We start from the raw sequence: 15,109 nt of genomic DNA on the forward strand, positions 1-15,109 counted from the left end.
ATTGTAAAGCAAATTTTCTCTAATTAAAAAATAAATTTAAAAAAAGCTTAATGCTCCAAAATGTTTTTGCTTTTTTTCATCTTTGAAAGGAACAAATCCTTTTATCTATGAATTAGAGATTACTTTACATGTTAACATACAGGCTTGTTGCATCCACTCAATGCCTTCTTTTAGATTCAGTCTTGTTTAAAATACAGTCAATTCCTAGTAATTGGTAATCCTAGACATACTTTGTAAAGAGTTCTGTCTTTTGATCTATTATGCTTTGAATAGCAAAAGAGTCAGTTTCCCTAAAACAGAGTGAATCTGGTGAAAAGTCTCTGATGTATTTAATCTAAGTGGAATAACATCTATTTCCTATTATTTCTAGCGTGTATTCTTATAAACACTAAGAAATTATAGTAAGAATGCTTTGAGGGCTTAATCTTATATTGAAGCAACTTCATAGTTTCTGAAATCTTTGTAGAAAATCTGGAGGAATATAGAAACTTTGGTGATGGACTTATTTTTAAGTCAACAATACAAATGGGGGGTTTTTTGGTGAGGGGAGTTTGAGCAATGTGTATCTGAAAAGGTTTTTTTTTTCCCCTTTAGAATTCATAAATTATATTTTTCAATCTCTCATAGACGTATCTGTAAAGGAGAGAGTTTCAAATTTTTATTTCCTTTTGTAAGTCTCTTCTTCCCATAATATCATGACTACTTTCTGGCCAAAATGGAAAGTTTCCACATTTTTGTCTTACATATTTTGGAACATCTTTCCCCTAGAATAAAGCAGGAAAATTGATGATTGATAGGGCCCACATGGGGTCTCATTGATAATATGGCTCATTATGTCGATCTTGCAAACAAAGAGTAAATCACAGTGATCTGTGAAACTGACCAAATTGCCCAAATGGCATCCTGTTATCTCACTGGGGCCTATCTTTCAAAGCTGCAAGACCACCAGATTCCAGACCTCCAGCTACCTGACCGTCCCTTCAGATAATTTTTCATTGGTGGGGTATAAGAAGGACTCTGTCAGAAAGGGAAAACGCTGATTCTCTTAAGAGCCAGTCACCCTCTCTTTTCCCACTAATAAATTTCCTTTTCTTGCTTGACTGCCCAGCTCCCTCTCTTTTTCTCTGCACTTGCCTTACAGTGATTAGAGGTAGTAATCTAATCACCAATTCTGAATTATACTAAGTGATATCACAGTGGTTTAAAATAAGCTAAAACAGTGATGGAACTTTCTGCTTGATCATTTGAGTGAGGACCACACAGAGTGGAGTCAATCCTGGAAAACAGTAGACATGATTTTTCTCAGGTATAGGAAATAAGGGTTAACAGACAGGTAAAAAAAATGGTCAAACTCAATTCCTACCTGAAATACAAATGCTCTCTGAGCTCAGGTGTGGAACCATGGAATCTCTGGATCCAGAAGGGAGATACGGAGGAGGATCTAAAAGCAAGGAAGGCCATGTGGGAATTCAGTCCACATTCTGTACTCCTCCTCCACTTTCCTTAGGGTCTTAAAACTATGCCAAATGGTTGCACAAGAATGACCAGACTCAAAAAGTCAAAATATGTATTTGCCATTTATTAGAAATGTTTTTCAGGAAGGAAGGAGAAACATGCCCATTAGCCAGGGACAGAAAATTACTTCACACACATTTTAATGGTTTGTACATGGTGACTTGAGATGAATTGTGGGGGATCAAAAGTGACTCTCAAGTTTCTGAACTGAACAACAGAAGGGATTGTAGATGCCAATTACTGAAGATGAAAGACAAAAGAAAAGCCAGGCAAACAGATTCAGAATTCAGCTTAGGACGTTTTGAGTCTGAAATGATTGAGAAATCTAAGAGAACAAAATAAATATGTAATTTAATACATAAGTCTAGACTTCAGAGTTGTCTGAGTTGAACATATAAATGCAGAACTTGTCCAAGATCCCACAGCTTCTGAGCAGTGATGGGGAACAAGGGACAAACCCTTCTGACTTTAAATTCATGTTTCTTTCATTAATATATGTATAAACCAGAGAAACGGGAATCTGGGCTTTAAACCTAGAATTCCACAACAATTTTCCCTCTACAGATATTGTAGAAAGTAGAAAGTCTAAATATATTGTATTTCAAGTACATGCTAAACCCAAGACCAACACTCTCTTCCAAATAATAAAACTTGTTTTTAATCACTCTACTTATACCAAAAATTTTCTGCATCCCTTCTTGAAATCTGGTTCTGCTGAGCCTCTATCCCTTCTTACAAACATGTCTAAATGTCATTGAATCTCAAAAATAGAAATATTTTTAAATTTTTCTATCGACTTCTAGGTCCCATAAAAGTTAAAAATTCAGCTGTATAAAATGGTCATTTAGTGAGTATATGGACTTTGATCCATTGGTTTGGGCTGGGATTGTCATTTGTCTAATAATGAGAAATACAGGTAAAGTGTTTATGGTAAAAAAGAGAGAGAGTAGGCAAGACGGCAACATATTATGGGGCAGAGAGTGGAAGAAGAAACCTCCAACAATGGCCAAAAGAACACCCAGAAATCAGAAGCTAAGGCTAACAAGGGTTTCAAGGAAGGATTAAGGGCAATGCAGTGAAAGCATGTCTAGAGGCAAAGTAAACAGTAAAACCTTAAAAATATTAAAGTTTTTCAACAAGAACAGCATTGGTGAGAAAAACCAGTGCCATTCCAGTGATGTGGTAAGCACAAAAGCCTAATTACTCTCAGCTGAGGTGAAGCTAGGAATCTGGAGCTTAGAGAATTTAGTTGAGAACACTTGTTCTAGAAGTTTAGATTCAAAAAAGAAACAAAGCGTGCTCAGGGATAACCTAAAGGGATAGGGTGGGGAGGGATGTTGGAGGGGGTTCAGGATGGGAGGACACATGTATACCTATGGCCATTCATGTTGACGTTTGGCAGAAACCATCACAATATTGTGAAGTAATTATGCTCCAATTAAAAAAAAGAAAAAAGAAACGAGATGAGACACCCAAAGAAGATTAGTATACCAAACACAAGGAAAATGCCATAGCATGTCAAATATTTGTGACTAAGTTTAGAGTGGGAAAACAATATTCCTCAGTTCTCAAGAATGAAAGATCTTAAAGGTCATCAAATAAAATGTTCATCCCAAATCCCTCTCTAATGCTACAACTACCTTCATCTCTGCCCCACAACCAGAAATTTTCCTCCAGCCTCAAAATTGGAAAAGTGCCCAGGGACAAGCTTGCTTATTCCACTTTCCAACTGCTATACCACTTACAGAATTTTGTCCTAATTTGTTCAAAGGATTCCTACACTCAATTCTAACCATCCATTTGCCTGATTCTGGTTTTCCTGAAGACATCATGTAATACCAGACATAACAGGATATTCCTAAAGTGTTTACTCAGGGGACTCAGTGATCTCCCCTACATGCTCACTGGATCATCCAGACTCAATCCAGTTTTTATCGTCCCTCTTGCAATCTCTAGAACAAATCATAACCTTCCTCGTGGTACCAAAGAAGACCAGAAATGTGGTCCCCTCCCTTCTTCAATATCTACCGAGCTACCCTAGCATCCTATTTGCTTCTTGGGTCAGTGCGCTTTCCTACACTACATGTCTCCCCAGCCCCCAGCCTAACCTTCCCCTGTCCAATAATGACTGCTCACAGATGAAAGACACACGCATGAGAAGGAATGCATTTTTATGGGAAGCATGTTCCAGACGGGAGAAGAACTACCCCAGGAGGGGGTAAAGTTGGTGACATTCAAATCTGAGAATAGTTTGAAAGCGTTGTAACTGACAAACTGGGGTTGGAGTTAGACTCCTGCTTCACATTGTTTGCACTTTGCACTTTCACAAAAAATTTTAGGCAGCACTTTTCGTGATTTAGACAGGTTAAGTATTGAAGTTCATTTTTTCTGCAGGCATTTCGGCATGTGCCTTGGTGAAGCTGGCATGGATTCCAAGACTCTTCTTGGCTCTTGCCATAATAGGGTCTGAACAGGCCACCTGGGAAAAACACAGCCATATTAATTTCTATGCAGCAGTGGTAATAATAGGAGTAGAGAGGCGTAATTTAAAGACAAGACCTGCAAATATTAAGAGCATAGGATATGGAGTCAAAACCATCTCAGTTCAAATCTGGACTCTTTCATCGTGGCTTTTCATCCTCGAGCAAGGTTACTTCCATTTTTTGGCTCACGCTTGCATCATCTTCACAATGGGCATAGTAACAGAGCCAACTTCTTAATAATTTTATGATGAATAAATTAACATACATCATATGCTCAGAAAAGTATCAGGCACATAATAAGAAGGAATTAAACATTAGGTAGTGTGGTTGATATGAAAGTCTTTTCTTGAGGGTCCAGGATTTCAAGACTGCCACTGGGAGCATGTATTGGACATGTTTTCAAATGCTCATTTGGATGTATATTCCTCACATACAGGTCTCATCAGAGTTAACCAGCACCTACTTTGAGGCAAAGAACACTTATTTGAGCAGCTGCACACCTTTGTAGTCTGAAACATTTGAGCAAATATATACATGTCTCTCTTTGTACTTTGGCCCCACAGAAATAGATACTGTATGTACATGGGCAGCACACACAGAGGCACACTTGCACAATTCATTTTACTCACACATCCACATTCACACATAAATTGAGCATATATGTACACATTATATGTACACATGTGGATACACATGAGCATCTATCACACACTTTGCACATATGGCTAAAGCCCATTTGTGAATAGTGATAGCTATGTATTAGTCATTGAGATATGTGCATGTGTATATAGGCTCTTCAGCTGAGAAAGTTCTTGACACTTTGTCAGCATTCTGTAAATATAAGTCATGAAGTGGTATTAGGGCTTCCCTGGTGGCTCACACAGTAAAGAATCCGCCCGCAATGTGGGAGACCTGGGTTCCATCCCTGGCTTGGGAAGATCCCCTGGAGAAGGGAATGGCTACCCACTTCAGTGTTCTTGCCTGGAGAATCCCATGGACTGTATAGCATGGGGTCACAAAGAGTCAGACCCAGCTGAGTGACTTTCAGAATTAGTTACCTGTTGGATCTCCCAAGGACAAAGGAACTGCTAGAAAGAATACTAACAATCACGACCATATATGTTCAGCATCTACAATATATCAAGCATTTTGCAAATCACATTTCACTGAATCCTCATCAAATCTTCTGTTATCGCCATCATTTAGATGAAGACATTGAGGCTCAAAGAGAACATTGTTCTGTCCACATTTCCATAGCTTGTACTTCAATTTCGGGTCTACACAATAGACTATGCTCTTTCTTCTCTGTATCACATTCATGGTGTTAGTCGCTCAGTCATGTCCAACTCTTTACAACCCCATGGACTATAGCTTGCCAGGCTTCTCTATCCATGGAATTCTCCAGGCAAGAATACTAGAGTGAGTAGCCATTCCCTTCTCCAGGGGATCGTCCCAACTCAGGGATCAAACCTGGGTCTCCTGAATTGCAGGCAGATTCTTCACCACTGAGCCATCAGGGAAGCCTCCAATTTCTGGTCTACATGATAGACCATGCTCTTCCTTCTCTGTATTACATTGCCTCTTTTATAATAGGATTTCTAGGAGAGGGTAGCATCTTCCTGCATGACATCTGCAGGCAGAAGGCCTTCCACAGCTTTCAACAGATAGTTCAAAATCCATAGCTTAGCATTCAAGGACTTTTGCAACCATTCACCTATCCTCTTCCACATCAGCTTATCAGCACTCACTGTGCACCAAGGCACTCATTCAGTGCTATGTATGCAGAGGTCCAATGCCCACCCACATTAATAAAAATCAGGAAAAGCAAGTTTGATGTTATTTCCTGCAAAGAAAAAGTTTCTTATTAATTTTTTGACAAGAAAAAGTAAAATTTTCCAGGTATAGGTGATGTAAGAGAATGGAAGGGGAAGGAATGAAGAAAAATGCCTCAGTGGCAGATTTCCCATAGCATTGGGGTGCTGGCATATGTATAAACTGCACCAGAAATGGGCACTTCAACCCGGAGAAGGCACTCAGTTGCTGCTACGTCAGCCAGCTTGCTGGTTAACCAAAGGAAGGAGATAAAAAATGGCCCCCCTTCATCCATGCTCCAGCATTATGGTACCAATGTATTTCCTACAGTGGCCCTCACACTCATCATGAAATCTCTCTTTTGGCACATCCTACTTATAGGAGGAAAGGCACTTCGGGGGTTCTTTCCAGTTACATCTACCCTCTTTTGTCCAACATCTGAACTGGAGGACTTCCTGCTTCTCCCAAATCCATTGGATAGAAGGCAAGACACTCAAGATCTTCTCTTTCTAGTCACCAGAGAGTGGATAGGGACATAGATATCAAGAGGATCAGGCAAGCCGATGTTTCCTATGAAAATCAGGTCAAGGCAGCCCCAGGAGAATTCTACTTGTTGTTCAGTCAGTCAGTTGTGTCTGACTCTTTGTGATCCCATGGACTGCAGCACACCAGGCTTCTCTGTTCTTCACTTTCTCCTGGAGCTTGCACAAACTCAAGTCCATTATAGCTTCTCACTCCTTCAGCTGTTCTGACTCTGTATTGCCCTGAAGCATAATAACACTCACGTCAAGTTAATGTCACTGTTGATGATCCTTCCATCTTCAAATTGAAGTCAGAAGAGACTTGGTCTTAAATGCCAGCATTGTCCCTGATCTCTGGATCTCTAGCCTGAGTCTCCCCATGAAAGAAATGGGAACAGAAGAGTTTGCACCTGATCAAGAAATTTCAACTGTGTTTGTGCAGAAGGAGGTTAATTAGATGTGTCATACTTTGTAATAACCTAGAGTTTCCCAGAAAACACTCTTCAGGGCTCTTCCTTAAGTGAGGGACACAACCCTGCTGACCTCATATTCACCCATAGATGTTGCCCAGCTCATTTTCCTACACTGGACTTGTTTAAGAGCAAGTTAAATATTATAAATTTAAAAAACACCACTTCTGTTCCTAACTCTTCTGAAGAACTCCATCCGGAGTTAAAATCAATATGATAAATGATTTCTCTGCCATGTGTGCTCCCTAAACATCCCTCTTCCATCCATCTTCTAATGTTCTTCCTACTAATACATATTTTTTAGACATAAGTCATTTATATGTCCATTCACTAAGTAAACATTCATCAGGATCTACTCTGTACAAAGCACTCAGATAAATACCAATAATACAGAATTTTAAAACAGAGTCCTAGCTTTCACAAAGTTCAATTTCAGATGCATATGTTTGGGGGTGATGAAAGGAAAACATGACTTTGATTATTCCAGAAAAGTTTGTACAGAACTGTTCCTGCCCATTAATTCTGCCAGGTGAAAGTTTTAAACAGTTAAAGAAACAACGCTATGTACAACTTTTGAAGCATAGAGTCCTGTCTTCCAGGCTGTCTTCCTTCCTTCCTTTTTTGTTGCTTTTTTGGGGGCAAACCCACCTGTGGTTTCTGCTATTACAACATGGAAACTGAGCTTTAACAAACATGAGAAGAAGTGTATTTCAAGTAGGTAGGATGAAACAGGACGGGAACAAGGGGTAGGTAAGTGAGAAACAGGAAAAATAGGGGGAAGGGAAGGAGAGGGGGGAAAGAAAAAGGAGAGGGAGGAAAAGAGGAAGAGGAGAAAACACTAAGCACATTGACTCTGAATTCAATCCCAAGAAAGGAGAGACAGCCTTGATATTCTATAGGGTTGGGTTGAGACTACTGCTTTGTCTCTCTGTACCGTCCAAAGTTTTACGGGAGAGCCTTGAAGACATTCCAGCCTCCTGATTTCATTTATCCCCTCACTACCTACAGTTATATCTACTGTTCTTCAGTGCCCCTGTAAAATCATAAGCAAGAAACTTTTAAAAAAAGAGTTTGAAAATATTACTGCCTATTTTCCATCCAGCATTTGTCCTCCCCATTTAAACAGATGCAGCTCTGCTGTGATAAATTTGATTGTCTTACTCAACTTTATTCATTGCCAAATTCAGGCTAAGCCAACCTCTTCCTAGATAAAGCCTGCATACACTCTGCTTGAATAACACACCTACATGAACCAAACACTTACCTAAAACTCCCATCCCTGTCTCTTCTGAATACTGATCTAAGGTTCAGTTATAAAACTTAACACACACACACACACACACACACACAAACTTAACACAAACATAACACTGGCCAAGCCATTCAACCCCAATTCACAGTGTCAATCCAAAATATAGCTCAACTATGAACTTCACTCTACCCTAGCTCCCAGTTCTACCCAACTTCATCCCAGCTCAAAAAAAAAAAAAATTAATAATAATAATAAAACCACAAAAAACCACCATTCCTTCTCCAGCCTACAGCAAAATATTAGTCCAGCCCAATTCATTTATAGAATTTATAGAATTGCTCACCCCCTGCTGATCCCCACTTATTTTTTCAACATTCCTCTATCTCTAAGGTCACATACTATCCCCACTACAATGCACTCTCCAAACTCCAAATTATCATTGATTCCTCCTATAGCTCCCCAACTTGGATCTAATCTCTCACACTAAATCCATGAATCAAACTTCCATCCCAATTACAGCATTATCTGAAATGCTTTGTTCGACACTTCACTATCCCAGGAACAAGAACAACAATCTTAAATTTGTTTTGGCAGAACAAAATCAGGGCGATCTTGACATGAGATGAATCTTGGGAGTAACATTCTAAACCTGAGACCAGAAAAGGCTTTAGGTAGTGCCTATTATATGTGAGTAGGAGTCATCTCAGAAGTTACCAAGAAACCAACAGCACAAGCAAGACCCCAGAACCTTTGAGAGAGGTCTGAGTTACCTGGAGTCTTATGAACCAAGATCAGAAGGATGGAAATGGTCATTAAACAAGGCTTCATGACTGATATATCCAGAGAGAATGGAGGGTTGTGTTGCAGGGGACTGAATAGATATCATTGCAGTAGGACAAGGCCCTCCCTTTATTAGTTTTGGAAATGAGCCAGTTTTGTGTTCAGTGAAGTAAAAGAGATGAGACATACCTGGGGTTAGCCAGGCAGAAGGATAACACATATCCCATGTCTAGGCTGAGCACTCTGTGTAAATGTGGAAGATTTGCCAGCAGCACCCATGTCAAAGTGGGATTTCCTTTCCAGTCAGAAAAAATAAAGGCAAATGAGAACCAGCTGGCATTTTGTGTGAGATAAATTAAAATGAATGAATGAGTCAATTAAACAAGCAATCAATGAGAAAACTGACACATCACTCTAAGAAATAAAGATTCCTTTTTTAAACATATGTCTTTATTTTATTAATAGTAGTATGTCCCCCTCTATCAGTTATACTTACTGTATACCCAATCCTATACTAGGCATCATGGAAGAAGGAAGGAAAATGAAGAAAGAAAAGATAGAGAGGAAAAATTGAACGGGAAGTATACATGGATGAAGAAAGGAAGAGAAATCAGGCAAAAATAATGAGGCATATTTACCATGAATCTACCATGTGCCAGTTTCTATACAAAATACCATGGTATAGACATGAACACTTACTACAACACTATGAAGTTAGATAGCATTTTCCACTTCACAGATGAGGACAAGAAAATTTGAAAAGATGTTGTAAGATCCCAAGACCGCATATCTAACACAGCATAGAGTCTAGAAACAATATCTGCTTTTGAAATTCTGAATCTGTGAGTGGAAGGGCAGAAAATGAGAAATAAAGCAAAAGCACATGCAAGTTGCTAAAAACAGACTAATCGCTGTTTTAGACAATACAAATTTAGTTTGAGGAATTCAACGCTCTTCCCTTGAGAAATGGGAATGAAGGGATTTTCTAGAGGAGGTCACGTTGACTTTTTACTCCAATATGTCATGTGGAAGATGAATGGATAAAGTCTAGTGTTTTGAACAAAAGCTTAGAAATAAGGGAAAATGTTCTTTGAAAAGCCTAGGATAGGATTTCCACAGCTTGACATGAAAAGGCAAATGAAACTGGACTAACCCTCCCAAAAGCAAATGGAATTGTACTACTCACTACCCACTGTAAGCAATTATTACACAGGAAAAAATATAGAAAGAGTAACTGTGCTTCATTGAATTAAAGACAGAGCAGAAATGAAAAAGCAACCTACGAAATGTGAGGAAATATTTTCCAAACATGTATCTAATAAAATTTAATATGCAAAACATATAAGGAATTCAATAGCAATAAAATAATCCAATTTTTTAGATGGACAAAGGACCTGAATAGACATTTTCCCAAAGGAAATTTTCAAATGGCCAACAGGTACATGAAAAGGTGCTCAGAGTTACTAATGATCAGGAAATGCAAATCAAAACTCCAATAAGATACCACCTCACACCTGTGAGAATGGCTATTATTAAAAAGATAAAACAAGTGCTGACTAGGATGTGAAGTAAAGGGAACCCTTGTTCACTGCTAGTGGGAATATAAATTGCTTTAGACACTGTGAAAAACAATATGGAAATTCCTTTAAAAAATTAAAAATAGTGGACTTTCAATGGCAAAGGAACAAGAGACAGAGAGGACCTTCCCCTACATCAAAATTCATCTTGCATGTGGAACAAATTCTACAGGACACCTTCTGAATGCTGACAGAAGACCCCAGACTTCCAAAAAGACAAGCCAATCTCTTCAGAATGAGGAAGGGCAAAAGATAATGATAAAAAAAGAGACAGAGGATACGTGACCCATGAAGTTCCAGCTGTTCAAGCTGGATTTAGAAAAGGCAGAGGAACCAGAGATCAACTTGCCAGCATCCGCTGGATCATCAAAAAAGCAAGAGAATACCAGAAAAACATCTACTTCTGCTTTATAGATTATACCAAAGCCTTTGACTGTGTAGATCACAACAAACTGTGGAAAATTCTTGAAGAGATAGGAATACCAGACTGCCTTACCTGCCTCCTGAGAAATCTGTATGCAGGTCAAGAAGCAACAGTTAGAACTGGACACGAAACAACAAACTGGTTCCCAATCAGGAAAGGAATACATCAAGGCTGTATATTGTCACCCTGCTTATTTAACTTCTATACAGAGTACATCATGTGAAATGCTGGGCTGAATGAAGCACAAGCTGGAATCATGATTGCTGGGAGAAATATCAATAACCTCAGACATGCAGATGACAACACCCTATGGCAGAAAGCAAAGAACTAAAGAGCCTCTTGATGAAAGCGAAAAGAGAGTGGAAAAGCTGGCTTAAAACTCAACATTCATAAAACGAAGATCATAGCATCCAGTCCCATCACTTCATGGCAAATAGATGGGGAAACAATGGAAACAGTGACAGACTTTATTTTGGGGGGCTCCAAAATCACTGCAAATGGTGACTGCAACCATGAAATTAAAAGGTGCTTGCTCCTTGGAAGAAAAGCTCTGACCAACCTAGACAGCATATTGAAAAGCAGAGACATTATTTTGCCAACAAAGGCCCATCTAGTCAAAGCTATGGTTTTTCCAGTAGTCATGTATGGATGTGAGAGTTGGGCCATAAAGAAGGCTGAGTGCTGAAGAATTGATGCTTTTGAACTGTGGTGTTGGAGAAGACTCTTGAGAGTCCCTTGGACTGCAACGAGATCCAACTAGTCAATCTTAAAGGAAATCAGTCCTAAATATTCATTGAAAAGACTAATGCTGAAGCTGAAACTCCAATACTTTGGCCATCTGATACAAAGAATTCACTCACTGGAAAAGACCCTGATGCTGGGAAAGATTGAAGGCGGGAGGAGAAGGGGACGACAGACGATGAAATGGTTGGATGGCATCACCAACTCAATGGACATGAGTTTGAGTAAACTCCGGGAGTTGGTGATGCCTGGCATGCTGCAGTCCATGGGGTCACAAAGAGTCGGACATGACTGAGCGACTGAACTAAACTGAACCTGCACCCAGAGGGGGATTTGAGAGGGAGGAAAAGTTTTGGTACACTCAGCAACCCCCTCAGGGGCGGGAACAAGGGAGAGCATCGGAACCTCAGAGGGGAGCGCAGCAACAAGTGTTCAGAAGGCAGAAAGTGAAAGTCACTTAGTCATGTCCGACTCTTTGCGATCCTATGGACTATACAGTCCATGGAATTCTTCAGGCCAGAATACTGGAGTGGGTAGCCTTTCCCTTCTCCAGGGGATCTTCCCAATCCAAGGATCGAACCGAGGTCTCCCGCTTTACAGGCGGATTCTATACCAGCTGAGCCAAAAGGGAAGCTGCTCAGAAGGCAAAATGGAGAGAATTCACCATAGAGTCACTACCAAATAGCACTTCAGTCTAGAAGCAGCTTACATGGCCACGCCACCGCAGAGAGTGGGGACAGTGTGCTAAGGCTCAGGCTTCAGGGATCGGACCCCAGGGAAAGGACCTGGTTGACTGCCCTGAAGATGCTCTGAGGCGGCTAGTAGGACATAGCTGAGGGAGTACAGGGAAGCCTGGGCCTCCCTTAGAAGCAATAGATCCTTGCCATAGGAATGCTCTAACTCTGAGTGCTTGCAGAACCCGGGACCCTGCCTTGGCTGACGGCCTTAGGGGGATGAGTCAGCTGTGGTCTGCAGCTCCAGAGGTAGAAAAGCCATGGAAGTGCCAGAGGTGAGGACACGAGGCTGCTACAGCCTCAACCCCAGGGGCCACAGTTGTCACCAAGCTGTGAGCAGGCACGCGTCACTGCTCACATCTCCCTGGGAGCCTGAGCAGCCTGGTTCTGCCAAGGGACTCACAACCCAGGGTCAACTCCCCTGGGGAAGCTGGCCACCCGCCTCAGACTGTGGCGACCTCCCTCCCACAGGTCTCAGCCACAGCAGGCACTCTCCCCACACACCCCAACTGTGTCTGCTGTACCCCTCCCCTCACCCCAACTAAGCAAGTGACACTGGAGGGCGGCCTAGAAGCAGAGGCACAGCCAGAACCAATGTAGAGCACCAGGGGGTGTGTGACCAAAGGAGAGAAGGGGAAATCACTCCTGAGTTGCAGGTGCAGTGGTTAAATCCCTGCAGCTAGCCCGAGACTGGGCTTTAGGGGCAACTGCAGACTTTGGGAGGGCTTCCCAGGTGGCGCTAGTGGTAAAGAACCTGCCTGCCAATGATCCCTGGGTCAGGAAGATCCCCAGGGGGAGGAAATGGCAACCCACTCCAATATTCTTGCTTGGAGAATTTCATGGACAGACAAGCCTGGCGGGCTACAGTCTATAGAGTTGCGAAGAGTTGGACATGACTGAGCGACTTGAGCATGCACATACTTACGAGTGGGATTGCTGGATCATATAGTAACTCTATTTTTCATTTTTTAAGGAAACTCCATGCTGTTATTCATAGTGGCTACACCAACTTACACTCCCACCAACAGTGTAGGAGGTTTCCCTTCCTTTTTGTCCACACCCTCTCCAGCATTTATTGTTTCTAGACTTTTTCAAGACAGCCATTCTGACTAGCATGAGGTTTTGACGTGCATTTCTTTAATAATTAGCAATGCTGGAGCATCTTTTCCCCGGCCTGTGGGCCATCTCTATGTCTTTTTTGGAAGAAACATCTATCTAGGGTTTCTGTTTCTTTTTTCTTTTTTTAGTTTAGCTGCATCGGGTCTAGGTTGCCACACACGGGATCTCCCTTGCATCATGCCAGGTCTCCTGATGTGGCACACAGGTACTTTAGTTGTTGCCTGTATGCTCAGTAGTTCTGGTGAATGGGCTTAATTTCTCTGCAGCATGTGGGATTTTAGTTCTCCAACAAGGGATGGAACCCACGTTCCCTGCATTGGAAGGTGGATACTTTACCAGTGGACCAACCACCAAGGAAGTCCTTTCTGTTTGTTGACTGAGTTGTTTGTTTTTTTTTATATTGAGCTGTATGAGCTGTTTGCATATTTTGGAAATTAAGCCCTTGTCAGTCACATTCTTTGCAAATATTTTTCCCCATTCCACAGGTTGTCTTTTCATTTTTTTAAAAAAATGTTTTCCTAATTCCACTGCTGGGCATTCACACTGAGGAAACCAGAAGGGAAAGAGACACGTGTACCCCAATGTTCATCGCAGCACTGTTTATAATAGCCAGGACATGGAAGCAACCTAGATGTCTATCAGCAGATGAATGGATAAGAAAGCTGTGGTACATATACACAATGGAGTATTACTCAGCCATTAAAAAGAATACATTTGAATCAGTTCTAATGAGGTGGATGAAACTGGAGCCTATTATACAGAGTGAAGTAAGCCAGAAGGAAAAACACCAATACAGTATACTAACGCATATATATGGAATTTAGAAAGAGGGTAACAATAACCCTGTGTATAAGACAGCAAAAGAGACACTGATGTATAGAACAGTCTTATGGACTCTGTGGGAGAGGGAGAGGGTGGGAAGATTTGGGAGAATGGCATTGAAACATGTAAAATATCATGTATGAAACAAGATGCCAGTCCAGGTTTGATGCACTATATTGGATGCTTGGGGCTAGTGCACTGGGATGACCCAGAGGGATGGTATGGGGACGGAGGCGGGAGGAGGTTCAGGATGGGGAACACATGTATACCTGTGGTGGATTCATTTTGATATTTGGCAAAACTAATACAATTATGTAAAGTTTAAAAATAAAATAAAATTTAAAAAATAATAAAAAATAAAAAATGTTTTCCTTTGCTGTGCAAAGGCTTTTTCTAAGTTTGATTAGGTCCCATTTGTTTAGTTTTGCTTGTATTTCTTTTGCCTTGTGAGACTGACCTAGGAAAACATTGCTATGATTTATGTCAGAGGATATTTTGCCTATGTTTCCTTCTGAAAGTTTTATGGAGTCATGATTTATGTTGGGTTGGCCAAAAAGCTGGTTCAAGTAACTTTTTGTTTAAGTCTTTAAGCCATTTTGAGTTTATTTTTTGTATGGTGTAAGAGAGTGTTCTAACTTCATTGATTTACATGCAGCTGTCCAACTTTCCCAACTACACTTGCTGAAGAGACTCTCTTTTTTTTCCTTGTATATTCTTAACTCCTTCGTCAAAGATCAATTGACTGTAGGTGTGTGGGTTTATTTCTAGGCTCTCTGTTCTGTTTCATTGATCCATATGTCTGTTTTTGTGCCAGTACTATGCTGTTCTGATTACTGGGGGTAACTTTTTTGAATCCAGC

General features: G+C 40.8%; 1 protein-coding gene across 1 annotated transcript; it reads right to left on the reverse strand.

Annotated features, from left to right (window-relative positions):
- Window positions 1-3,749: 3,749 nt before the first annotated feature.
- DEFB116 (defensin beta 116) lies at window positions 3,750-9,060 on the reverse strand. Its single transcript, XM_014479402.1, has 3 exons — window positions 9,023-9,060; window positions 8,824-8,924; window positions 3,750-3,994 (listed from the first exon to the last, which is right to left on the reverse strand). The coding sequence occupies exons 1-3, from the start codon at window positions 9,058-9,060 to the stop codon at window positions 3,750-3,752; spliced, it is 384 nt and encodes a 127-aa protein (XP_014334888.1).
- Window positions 9,061-15,109: the final 6,049 nt, after the last annotated feature.

This window comes from Bos mutus, chromosome 13 (assembly GCF_027580195.1).
Source record: "Bos mutus isolate GX-2022 chromosome 13, NWIPB_WYAK_1.1, whole genome shotgun sequence".
Taxonomy (NCBI): Eukaryota; Metazoa; Chordata; class Mammalia; order Artiodactyla; family Bovidae; genus Bos; species Bos mutus.

Coding starts and splice junctions, on each gene's coding strand:
- DEFB116 (XM_014479402.1), bottom strand. CDS start 9,060: ATGGGATATGTGTTATCCTTCTGCCTGGCTAACCCCAG. Junction 8,925..9,022: donor TTCTGCCTGGCTAACCCCAG/GTATGTCTCATC, acceptor ATATCTATTCAG/TCCCCTGCAACACAACCCTC. Junction 3,995..8,823: donor CTTGGTTCATAAGACTCCAG/GTAACTCAGACC, acceptor TGTTTTTCCCAG/GTGGCCTGTTCAGACCCTAT.